The 13,097-nt window shown below is 39.9% G+C and overlaps 1 protein-coding gene across 2 annotated transcripts in view; it reads left to right on the forward strand.

The window, feature by feature from the left end:
- The window catches only part of BAZ1A (bromodomain adjacent to zinc finger domain 1A), a 70,049-nt gene extending 57,176 nt beyond the window's left edge, over positions 1–12,873 (forward strand). For both annotated transcript variants that reach the window (XM_014941930.1, XM_014941931.1), the window contains 6 exons: positions 5,961–6,208; positions 6,320–6,546; positions 7,837–8,321; positions 9,439–9,584; positions 11,416–11,503; positions 12,053–12,873. In XM_014941930.1, the coding sequence (XP_014797416.1) occupies positions 5,961–6,208; positions 6,320–6,546; positions 7,837–8,321; positions 9,439–9,584; positions 11,416–11,503; positions 12,053–12,243 (1,385 nt within the window). In that variant the 3' untranslated portion in view covers positions 12,244–12,873. The remainder of the gene's footprint in view (positions 1–5,960; positions 6,209–6,319; positions 6,547–7,836; positions 8,322–9,438; positions 9,585–11,415; positions 11,504–12,052) is intronic.
- Positions 12,874–13,097: the final 224 nt, after the last annotated feature.

A 13,097-nucleotide genomic window follows, 5' to 3' on the forward strand; every position in this document is an offset into this window, starting at 1 on the left:
ACCTTTTGAATGATGGTGGGTTTTCTTATTTGTTTTTAACTTGGGAATCCTGGTTTCCTTTAGATGCTTTATCCTGTGTGACAAAATATATAGGGAAAACAATCTTATGTGATTTGCATATCTGAAATTATATGTTTGGTTACCATACTGTGCCTGCGCATCTCTAGGTGAACCTGCTCTGGCAGGGGGGTTGGACTAGATGATCCCCATAGGTGGCTTCCAACCCCTATCATTCTGTGATCTCTTCTCAAAGCTCTGAAAAACATAATGTGTATGAGGGAGCAGGAAGGATCCCAGGTCTCCTCTGCTCTGACTTACTGCCCTAGCCATTAAGCAACAGTGTCAGGTTCCCTCTTCCTTGCCTTACCTTTGATGCCAAACTTCTCATGTTCTGAGTTGTGTAATGGGCTGCTTTTAGCAGGAGAGGAGTCTGAATGAAGGCGAGATTTTTTTGTTCTGTCACTAGAGAGCTGTTGGAGGAGCTGCAGCTCCCCCAACATAGTAAAGAAAGCTTAAAACACACACTTGCTCGCTGCTGAATTTTCTGGCCACCAGGCAGTCAGTTACATGAGGGGTGCTCTGACTTAGGAGCTTTTGGACTTGACCAGAAGGCGCTACTGAAACTGTCAAGGAAACCTGGGTGTTGGAGGGGCATCTGGCAAACTTAGGCACTTCAGAGGTCAAGCAGCAGTTCTGGAAGCAGCCCTTTCTGGATGCAACTCTTTTGTGTTTCAGACGTTTGAAAAGCCAAGAATGTAAAATTTGCATAATCTTATGTTCAGTTTAAGCTCCCCAGTTGCAAACAACCACAGCAAGTTTTGTTTCTTGGTTTGCAACTTGCGTATGTACAACAGGTGAAGCAAAGTTCTTTCTTTGGCTTGAGAAGGTGTTAGCAGTGTTACTAAACCTTTTAATAAAAAGTGGGCAGCAGTGCTTGCTCAGGGACTGCCTTGTGCTCAGAACTGTGATGCCTTCTTTCATTGACCCCTCTAGAAAGTGGCCAACAGTATTCTGATGATAGAAATCAGCTTTTATTTTTTTTTTTCTAGTTATTCCAACTATTTAATGGAACTGTCCCCTAGACAAAATGCCTACATACCTGTTTCTAATATTAAGCCTGACAAACCCTACTTGTTACGCTGATTTAATTACCACTGAAATAAAAACATTGGAAGTGAAGCAAGTGCTAGGAGTTCTGTTTTGGTAGTGGTACAGGGGAACGCTTTCCGTAAAAAGAGTACCCCTGCATTTCTGCTTTAAACCAAACCAAACATGCTTTGTCTTTGTCATTATTGCAGTTGTTGCCTTCGCTGCTGAGTTCCTTTTCCCTCTCTGTCCCCCCCCACCCCCCTTCACTGGGCTCTGTTCCTATTAGAGAATGGCGCCATACTTAACAATTTTTAGTTTTCATTCTCTTAACAGCTTCTGGTCCTAAAGACAGCACAGTGAAATTCCCTGCAGCCACTGGCGAGTGTGTGCCGGTGGCCTCCAGGGTGCAGAGCAGACAAAGGGACCCAGCACAGCAATAAAAGGACCAGCTGCTCCTCTCTGCTCCGTTTTTGTTCTGAAGCTGTATCGGGCTGCCAAGAGCCTCGCTGGTGATTCTGATAAGTTCAGAGTTGAGGTGCATACCAAATATTCAAGTGGAAGAGCAAGGAAAGACTGACGCAGAAGATAGCAGTGCAAACAGAGATCTAGAAACCCCAGAAACAGCACCCTCTGCCTTGCAGAGCTGCTAGATGGCCACTAATCTTCTGTTGTCTGGTGATTAAACGTAACATGACTTAAAATGTATGCATTTCTTAATTATGACTTGTGTTTTAGAAATCCTTTCATTACACATTGGCTATGAAAATTTGGTTTTTCTGCTTTCAGTCCAACCCGAGGTAGTGTTTGGGGAGATCACAAGAAAGGCAGTGCAGCTTGCAGTACATGTTCTTCCTGCAAAAATTCAGAGTTAAGATGTAAAAAAGGCTTTTTTTTTTTTTTAATAGCTGTTTGAGGAGAAACTCTGAGGTGCTGCTTCTCAGATAAAAATATTTTTGAGAGGGAAGAAATACAAGCTACTTTTATTGTGGATTTTGTTTCTTTTTTAGTATAAATTACTTTTCCTTACATCTCAAAATACTTTGCAGTAAAGTAGGAATCATCACTCCTATTACATAGATGTGAAAGTTAAGATAGAAAATTATGAAGTGATTTGGTTTTCCTAGAGCTCAGTGAGGCAGCCACAAAAAAACCCAACTTTGCCTCCTGCACTAGTGCAGGATTTCAGTCATTAAGCATCCTCCAGATTTCCATAGAAAAGGTTGAATTCTAATTCATGGGAGCACCTTTGTGACTGATACAGGGAACCATTTACCGCCTTTTTAAAAAAAAATGCAGCTTTTTCGCTCCTTTTTGCTTGTCTTTGTTCCATTCCTTTCTTTCTAGACTTTGATTATTTTTGCTTTCTCTATTTCCAAATTTGTTTCCTTGTCTCTTTTTAATTGTCCTCCTCGTAATAGCATCAGACATCTTCCAGCAGTGAACTGGGATAGGATTAGTATACATACATGCTTTTTTTCTCCTGTTTTCATTACTTCCCTGCGGAGTTTTGTGAGCAGAGGCAGTGAAGGTGGAACAGGTCTTTTTTTCCAATGAAGAATTTCTGTTTACTCTTCAGAGAAGGTAGTCAAAGAATATACCCTGCATTTGGAGCAGATGAAGTTTACTGTGGCTCTTACTTAAACCAGGACAGGCTCTTGCTTCCTGGTGATGAGTAATTCCATCATTTCAATACTGGAGAACGCTCCTGCACAAAAATATCATAAGTATGTTGTTGCACATGGACAGACGAGCTGGTTCTCTTGGTCCTTGAGGACTGTGCCCATAAACTGGCTATGTTTTTGAGATGTTAGGAGCTTTGTGGCAACATAGACAAGAGAGGTTGTTTGCTGGGAGAGACCCATGGCCAGTAAGCTGCTTCTGTAGCCACTTGTACCAGAGACACAGAAAGGTAAGGGGGGGAGTGGGTTTATGAGTGTTCAGTTTAAACCTTCTGTTTGTAGTGGGAGTTAAAGCAAATCCTGGGATGTGCAATTCCTCCATGTACATTTTTCTCTTACCCTTCCCTGCCTACCTGTTTCCACGTGCATATGTTGGGAACAGCTGTTCTAGTTACATTTTTAGACTACAGAAGTACGGATTATAAAAATTAATTAAAAAATAATCCACCACGCTTCAAAAAGGTATTTGAAATAACTTTATGAATTTAATGTTGGGTAATGCAGAAGATGATAAAAGGAACCACTGGGGGGCTAAAAAGAGAAAGAGTGGAAGGCAAGACCTAGTCAGAGAGATGGTAGATTTTAAATGTTACTTGTATTGCTAAGAACTAGAAAGTACTGAATATTTTAGCAGTTTTGGTTTTGTGGGGTTTTTTTACTTTAATAATTTTGTAGCCAGTTCCTTACACTGAAGGAATTGTGGTATTGAAGCTAAAGGTTTAAACATGGGTAGTACAACAAATGCAACTCAAAGACTTCATTCCCCCTCCCTTAAATATTTTTTTTTAAGTTTTCTGCAACTGGAGATAAAGAACTGTCTTTACTTTTTATCACTTTGGCACAGAAATCTGCATGTTCACATAATCCTGCCTCCCTCCCTCCCCTTCCTTTTAATGCCCCCATCTTTTTTTTTTTTTTTTAACTTCGCAGCATTGTGCAACTGCATATCCTTTCTAGAAATACTAAAATGGAAAACCCTTCCCTGAACTCAATTAGCTATTGATAGATGAGTGCATAGATCTGTCAAACAACTTCATTTGCATTGTAGCAAGGCTTGGAGGGCTTAGCTGACAGAGGGGTATCCCACTGCGCAGTGTAGAGCTGCTCAGACACAAAGGGAGAGGCCGTTTCTCCCTCCAAGTTAACAATATAAATGAGGAAGATGATGGATGGAAGAAAAAAGTGTTATTCTTATTTTACAAATTGGGATGTGAAGCAGCGGGTGTCGTTTGGCGTGTTTCTTTCTGCAGCAAGATGTGCTGAGGCAGGTCGTGGTCAGTGATTTCTGTCTCTGTATTGCATCTGTGGTTTTGCAGTGCAGAAACGTGTTGTGTGATGAACTATATTGCTGAATCAATTCAGGCTGAAAATAACCACCAAAAAAAAGTAATAATGCTCAATCTGCAGTTGTCAGCAAAAGAAATGCTCACAAAACTATATATATGCTTAAGATAAAGTACCTTTGTCAGAATTGTTGTAGAATTCTGCAGTTGAACTGAAGGAGGTCTCATGTTAGAGTCTAGTGTCCTGACAAGTGGTTTTGATTTTCTTCTTACTGAATTTAAAAAATAGATTGAGAGATACGCTGCAGTGCTGTGGAAGGGACCTTGTCCACTACTCTTAGCAAGACTGAACCTGAGACAGGAAACCTAAGGACGAAGGAATAGGAAATTTTAGGAAGTCCTGATTTGTATTTGCAGTTCAGGAGTGGCTATATTTTATTTATGAAGCTGTGTTGCCTGTTTATCCTCTGCCTTCTCCCATCACTCCTCTTGTGCTACTCACTGCTGATGCAAATGTATGCAAGATTAGGCAAATCCTGGCAGCCAGTTGATGAGAAGGCAGAAAGGACTTGCCAGGAGAGCAATTAGTCTCATTTTTGTTCTTTCATTATATTTGTTATTAGGTATTTTCTTTTCCTGTTCCTGAGGAGGAATCATTAGGCAGGCAGGGGGGTTGCAGGCCATTCCTGTGCCCACTGTGACTAGTGCAGCAGGCAAGGTGGCATTTTGTACTGGAGTGCATCATTAATCTGCTAGAGGTCACCCAGGAATAACTGGACTGTCACTTTTAGAAGAGAAATCTAGGGTTATCTATATAGTCAAAAGTACTGCTATGTTGTCTTTTCTCTCCTTAAACCTTCTTGCTGTAAAGTGCAAGAAATCACTTTCAACATTCCTAAAGAAGTTCCCTTTCTGCTCAGCAGCAGCAGTGTGGGGTGTAATTTGTACCTTCTTGTTTCTCCAGCTCCTCAAACAGCCCATTTGCTTGGGCAATGCCCGGCAGCTCGTTGCCCTTCAGTGCTGTCCCCCTGGCTGTTCTGGGTCTTTGTGTGGCCACTTCAGCAGCGCCAATTGCAACCCACACCTGTTTGACAATACAATACAATTTCTCACCCTGGCCCCCCTCACTGTTTATTTCTAACTTAATTAGGAGTCCAGGTCTTAACTTGGTTTGCCCACTAGGTGTGTACCATGGATCCACCTGTGATATTGCTTACAAAATAGCAAGAAACCAGTTCTGTTTCACCCTGCCCAGTCTGGTGATGCAGGCAGATGTGGGGGTCCTTGTGAAGGTGGGGTGCAGGACAGGGATGGGGCACAGGGAGAGGGCTGAGAGATGGTCTGTGACACTCTATCGGGACAGGGCCAAGGGCAAGGGCAGGTGAGAAGAGCCCTTCAAGCTGTTTTTTTGCCAGTGAAGTCTCTATTTAATGCCAGGTACTTTCTTCAAATGTAAACATTTTGGGATTTCAGAATGTATGCACAAAGGAAAGTAAACTGGAAGTGTGTTTTGTGTGTGTTTGTTTTTAATCTTAAGTAATCTTTATTTATACTTTATAAATTGAAGCAAATTGTCAGGTTTCCAAGTTAACATCTGAGTAAGACTGTTATGTCTTACTCATGTCCTGTATATGTGCAAGTTTTAAGTTAAATTGGTATTGAAGAGCAAAATATTACAGCTTCAGTAAAGCTGGAAACTAAGAAGGTAATATTCAAGTATTGAAGACATAAGACAAAGGTTATAATATTATTCCAGTTTACTGCTGCTGTCTGTTTGAAAGTTAGAGCCTTACCTCATAGTCTAAAATAACCTGAATGTTTGTAAATGAAGTTTGATCATTCTGGTTTTTCTTTTGTGTTTTTTTTTTTCTTTTTGTCTGTTTTTCTAAATCCCCTTCTTAAACGGAAGATGCCAGTGATGGTGGCCGATCCTATAAAACCGTTTTGGATCGCTGGAGAGAGTCACTGCTTGCTTCTACCAGCTTGTCCCAAGTCTTCCTTCATCTGTCTACGTTGGATCGAAGTGTCATCTGGTCAAAGTCCATCCTCAATGCTCGCTGTAAAGTCTGTCGAAAGAAGGGCGATGCGGAAAGCATGGTGCTGTGTGACGGCTGCGACCGAGGCTACCACACTTACTGTATCAGGCCCAAGCTGAAGGTACCTGAGGAAAAACAAGTGCTTCCCTATCGCACAAAACTTGAGTAGTTCTTAAAACTTCATTGCACATGGCTAATCCATTTCCCCCCCCCGGCTTCCTTCTGTTTCTAGGTCATTCCTGAAGGAGACTGGTTTTGTCCGGAGTGCCGACCAAAACAGCGCTCTAGGCGCCTCTCCTCCAGACAGAGACCTTCTGTGGAAAGTGATGAAGAGACTGCTGAACGACTAGGAGAAGGGGAAGAAGAGGCAAACTACAATGAAATGGGACAGAGTGAGGAAGAACATTATGAAGACGAGCAAGATGAGGAGGATGAATCTCAAGAAGAAGAGGACATAAGGTAAATAGACATACGTTAAAGTGATTTCCTACTGAAATATCATCTTGGTTATTAGGTGGAACAATTGTTCACACAAGCACGTATCTTGAAAATCCAGTCTAAAAAAAATACTTAGAAAAAAATGCAGCTTGTTATGAATTTTGGGCTTTCTGATGGGCTTAATACTAACAAATGTTAGGTCCACTGGACTTAGATTCACTTTTCAGGATGTAAATTCCAGCCTTGGATGTGTGGGTGAGAGATGGCCATCAGAGTTTCAGTTCTGTACAACTACTGTTTGAATATAAAGTGAGGAGAGTTTCCAAGAGCAAGAATTTTTCTGGAGAAAATCTGGAGTTCTTTTTGTCCAGTTTTGAATTTTGGGGGACTACGTGCATGCAGTAAGTGCTGCAACATTAGGGAAGACAAAGTCATCTGTCATCTGTTGGAGGCTATGGGACGTTGGGAGGACTTGGGGACTTCAGTAGCTGTTGAAAAGCAAACAAACAAAAAACCCACAAACACCCCACACCCAAACAAACAAAACCAAAACCAAACAACAACAAAGAAACAAAACGAACACACGCAAACACACTCCAGTTCCTCCCCCTCCCCATCCCCAACTGAATAAACAAAGAAACTCCCAAACTGCTAAATAATCCAGTGTGATAATATCAATGAAGTGATGGATATGATACCAGGAGCATAAAAGTTTAAAGAAACTTTCCTGATCTCAGAGTGTTTTTCCGTTTTTTGGTACACTGTTTTGAATAGACTGAAGCAAGATTATCTCCACCTCTGACAGTTGGGATTCAATAGTTGGAGAGAACTTGTATTTCCCTAGGAAGTAAACTTGCCTCTGGGATCTTGCTTCTCTTCTGTAATGGAAAAAGAATCTTGAGTATTAGTTACAAACCCTGACTAGAACATAACTTTTATACGTATGGTTTTAGAGCTGCAGTTTATTTATGTAGCTGGTAATACTGTTCAAAAATCCTGTTGCTGTGAGAAATAATAAGTGCTGTAAACAAATTGATAGCTGGTGCTGCACTTAATGCATTCACCTTGCACAAGCTGCAAGGGCGATCAGAATTCTGAGCATTTCTTCAAACTATGTGCTCCACGTAATATTTAATTAATAGACTTCAGAGCAGTATTTATGCTAATTGGATGACTCATCAGCTTGAAAGCCAGCTGCTTAGCAGTCCAACCTTGAATGTTTGGGTTTTTAAAATGATGAATTAGAAAACTGCGGGAAAAGAGAGGAATGGAATTTTGGGATAAATAAACATAATTGTTCACTTTTTGTAGCCCATCAAAGCAAGGAAGACCCCAGGTCAAGTTTCCATTAAAAATGAGAGCTGCCAAACTCAACAACCCGTTCTCGAGTCGGAACAGCCAGCGTCAGGCAAGATACGCTTCTCGGAGTCAGCAAAACACACCTAAGCACACTGAGTCTTCCTCTAAAGTTACCAGAAGGGGTTTAAGAAAGGTGAAATCAGCCCCTCCATCAGTGACAAAGCCTTCTTTAAGACTTACTAGCCGGACCACTCGTCAGAGCCAAAGTTCATTACAAGCAGAGGTATTCGTGGAATTACTTGGTCCTCGAAGAAGACGGAGAGGCAGAAAGAGCGCTGATAACACACTGGAAAACAGCCCTTCCAATTCTCTCGGATTTAGAATTGTTGATACGCCAGACTCCAACGAACGGCTTAGGAAGTGTCCAGTTTCTGCTTCAAAGCTTTCTCTTCCTGTTACTGAGCCCAAGAGAAGAGGCAGGAAACGACAATCCACAGGTTAGAGAAATGTGTTTGTCCAGAACGAAAACCACATTCTGTTCCTTGCTGAAATATTTGTGTGGTAAAGCAAGGAGGCCAGAAGTGGTGGTTGAAGGCATTTTTACCACTTCCAACAAGACAGTTCCCTCCTTTAGCAGTGACAGAAGTGAACCTTAAAAAAAAAAAAAAAACCAAACAAAACTTCAGTCATCTGAAAAAGAAATAGTGTATTTGCCAAGGAGACTTATCATTATCCATATTTGAAATGTCATACTTGCACACAATATGGAGTAATTGCTAATAAGTGGATAGAAATTGGGAAAGTGATATTTATGCCTTAACCCATGCGAGTGTTTACAGATAGCTTTTAGGGTTTTGTTTTATTAAAGAGTTAAACAGTGAAGAACACAGACATAGGCAAGGTAGTGAAATTGGGAATATATACATGCAGCAAGAAACTGCTGCCAGGAGAAAAATGTCATCTATTTGGTATAGAGCTAACAGTCTCTTTGCTTGTTAAGCTAATACCAGGTATTTGGTGGCAAGGAAATACTTGGAAAGCTACAATAACCTTTTAAAAACAAAAAGGACCCAGTGTGAGACTGAAGAGTGTAAAAGAGCTTACACTCCAGTGTGGCAGCCTTGTATTCGCCACCTTTTCTGTCCTTCACCATTGGGAGTTTCTGGGCTTATCCTCTCACCACCCTGCTGACTACTCTTGAAAGCAGATAAAACCACTCTGAATAGAGGTTTTGTGGAGGTAAAAGTTATGAGCAGGCAGCTTATTCTGCTTTTCTCTAATAGGGCTTTTCTTAAGTGTTTGACAAATTGTTTTAAAATTGAAATCACTGAAAAAATCCTTTCCAAAATTAATGCGATGAAGGAGAATGGAGAATCCCAGCTAAGTCCTGGTAGTTAGCGTTTTGTACAGCAAGAGAGACATTTAGTGGTTAATAACAAGACTGTAGTATAATACCTGAAGCCGAACTAGGAATGTGTCCTGAAACTACAGTTTTAGTACCCAAGAACAATGGTGTTTCACTTTTTCTTTTTCTTTTTTTTTTTTAATATTTTACTTGTCAGGATTTTATTTTTATTTGGTGAGATGTTTTTTGATTATTTTTTTTTTTTCCAGAATCATCTCCTCAAACCTCACTGAACAGGAGGAGTTCAGGACGTCAAGGGGGGGTCCATGAACTCTCAGCTTTTGAACAACTCGTAGTGGAGCTGGTACGACATGATGACAGCTGGCCTTTCATGAAACTGGTTTCCAAAATCCAGGTAACTGGTAGAACCGTAGAGAGAATGATAATGGTTCAGAATCATGCTTGCTGCCAGTGAAATTCGGGATTTTATAGCATTGCCCAAACAGGGGGATACAGCAAAGCAGGGGGATTCAGAAGAACTCTTGCATTTCAGCTCAAATATTTGGTGCCAGAAATAACTTTTCTAGTTGATATGTTATTGGGAAAATTTTAAATATGCTTGCAATCAACCATTTAAAAATGTGAAATCCTTTGATTTGAAAAAAAAAACGCAAACAACAGGGCACTGGACTGCTAAAAGTAAGATTATGGTAATTAATTAATTAGTTGAATTGATCTTCAATTTATGCAAAGGTATTTTTGATAATAGACCTGTAATAAAATAACAAGGTAGGAACAACTTCTATCTGATGTTAACTATAACGCACTAAAAAGATTATTTCTTAGCTTATTTCTTAATTTCTTTCTTATTTAGATTTTAAAATACTTGATGGTAAAGTAGGTACCCAAAGTAAATGCCGCTTTAGAGGTTTGTATTGCAGTAAAAATTCCCAAATTCCTGCTTCTTTGGAGGCTGCTCTGGCTGCTCATTTGCAAGGTGCTGCTGGCACCGTCCTGCCCCAGGAGAGCGCCCGTCCCCTCCAGCCCCCTGCAGCGGGTCTGCACAGACCCCCTTGCAGGATCTGGAGCTCTATGTTTGAGTGATTTATTAAAATTAACAGTCATAGCTGTTAAATGACGACTTGAAACTCAGAGTCGTCACAGCTGGAAGGATTAATGTATGTGGCAAAAAGGATGATGTACAAGCATGAACGAAAGATGTCAACACAGAGGAGAAGGAAAGGAATTGTGAATGAAACAGAGACTGGTGTCTGCATACTGGAGTACGGGAATTACACTGGGAAGTGCAAGAATCTGGTGAATGCAAGGAAGCTTCTTAGGGAGGGATGGAGAATTCAACTTAATTTTGATCCTGCTGGATCAATTTGAAACTGCTAGGATTCGGTGCATTCTCGTTTGTCTGAATCGGTCACTACAGGATACCCTCTGTATAGTTAGGAAAGAAAATTCCATACCTGAGTGACCCTAATTTTCTTCATCATGATAGAAATTTTGGTTTAAGCTTTTTGTTGTCTTTAAGACAATGCAGATAATACATTGAATGATCAGTGTACAACAAGCCAGAAAGAGAAAATTACCTTTCTTTTTAGTACTTATGTAAACACTGCTCCTAAAGGGAAAGGAATGAATAATTTGTCAATCTAATTCTATTCCTCTACTAACTCCTTCTCTAGGTTCGTTTGCAGGTTGTACTTCATATAGTAAAGTTACAGGCCATAACCAAGAACTTGGTTTTAAAACCTATGCGATGGTGCATGGGGGTATCTTTTCTTGTGAAAAAAGGTCAAAATTGGATCAGTTGGGGTTTTTTTCTTTCACCCCCACGCCTCAATTTAGGGTGGCTGTCTCACTTATAAGCTTGGTGTTTACCTGGAATTGAAAATGTGTGATCCGAATGGTCAGTGCCCGTAACGGTTCGGTACACCGGTAGAACCCCATAATGCTTATCCTGCTCGTGCAGTTTCCTTACAGTTCTTCAGAGTGTACTTAGGATTACATTTACTCATTGAATTGCTGGCTAATCCTTGTTGCGGTCTGCTACTTCAACGATACAAAAAATGGAAAAGCAATACCTCAAAACTAATACTCAGTTCAGGAGATGGAGGTGGCTGCTTGGGACTCCTCTGTTTATTTAAAAAGAAAACCAAAATGCTCTCTACTAATGCATGATTTATTTGATTATTTTTTTTTTAAGTTTATCTTAATCTTTTTTTTTTCTTTTAAAGGTACCAGACTACTATGATATCATCAAAAAACCTATTGCCTTAAATATAATCCGTGAAAAAGTGAATAAATGTGAATATAAGTTAGCATGTAAGTATTATTTATTGAAAGAGGTAATGAACCCTGTTCTCTCTAAAATAAATTCTTGTCCTAAAACAGAGCTGTGTCAGAAGGTTAGAAAGCTGAAATTGTTTGATTTGGGGTTTTGTGGTGTGATTTATTTTCTTTTTTTAAAAAGAGCATTTACTAATAATTTATAAATAAGATCTGTTGAACATAGTTGTTTTACTATCAAAATACGTGATGTACAGATAGGTAAGACATGAGCAGCTGAGAAGCTGTTGGTAATTTCTCAAGCCTTTGATGTCAGTGAGTGACACTGATGAAATATTTAGAAAAGGTTCCATTGTTACTGCTTGATTTGTATTTCCTTTATTGATAATCAGAGAAATTTAAGACTGTTTGCGTGGCACTGCACCAGCATAATGATAGAAACTTGCCACGTGTGTAAAGACACTTTTGCGTTGCAGCTTTGTATAGGGTGACTGTACTAATCCCATGGTGCCATACTGCTTTATCGTACTGCTCTCTGATGACTTGAGACACGCTAAATTAATTAATTTACTTTTTATTTGCCAGCGGAATTCATTGAAGACATTGAGCTGATGTTTTCAAACTGCTTTGAATACAACCCTCGTAACACAAGTGAAGCAAAAGCCGGAACTAGACTTCAAGCTTTCTTCCACATTCAGGCTCAAAAGCTTGGACTTCCGATCACATCTGGTAATGTGGACCACGCCGCCCCCGCGGCAAAGAAGTCACGAATCTAACCTCTGCCTTCCAAAGGATTTTTTGAGGGAATCTGTTATGTTCATTAAAATGAAATGTTAAATCACGCAGTCGTCATACCTGTATAAAGCAATAACAACTGTTTAACCACCTTGAAGTGTGGCCTGCACTATATTCTCAATGTAATATTAAGCACTCAGGAGAACGTAGGAAAGATTACCTTTGCTACAGTTTTATTCAGTGTCTAATAATTTTGATAGATGTACTGGATACAGTACTGGTTTACAGAGGTTTTGTACATTTTTAATACATTCATGTGTCCAAATATCTTCCAGAAGTACATTGTTTTTTCCTGCACCAAATGACCTTGTTTCATCCTCTAGATTTTGTAGGAGCTGTGGTATTGAGGGCTTTATCAACTCAAATAAAAATCTTCTGCTGTAGCACAGTTGAAGAAACTGTGTGTATGTTTAAAACTTGTTTGAGCGCATCTTCTCAACACTACACATGAATGAGTACAACTGCATATCTTTTAAGTACTGTACCAGTGCTGGCTGGAGGTATTCAGTCTGAGTTTATTAAGTAGATATTTATTTAGCATTCAAAGTAATTTGTGAATTTGTTTTGTATTTATAAAATTTGTACTTGGGGATTAAAAACAAAAAAAAAAAGGGGGGGGGGGGGGGGGATTCAAAAATAAGGAAAAATAGAAGTGTTGAAACAGGGAGATCCTGTTAAAGACCACACAATATTCTGACCTACACCGCTCTTAATTAGAATTCTGTGACTGCAGACTTGTTTACTGCAGCTCAAAAAGCAAAAAGATGGCAGTTGTTAGAAAAAAAAAAAAAAAAAAAAGAGGGGGGGGGGGGAGAGTTCCATAACTTTTTAAATT

Source organism: Calidris pugnax, unplaced genomic scaffold (assembly GCF_001431845.1).
Source record: "Calidris pugnax isolate Ruff unplaced genomic scaffold, ASM143184v1 scaffold56, whole genome shotgun sequence".
In the NCBI taxonomy this organism is placed as follows: Eukaryota; Metazoa; Chordata; class Aves; order Charadriiformes; family Scolopacidae; genus Calidris; species Calidris pugnax.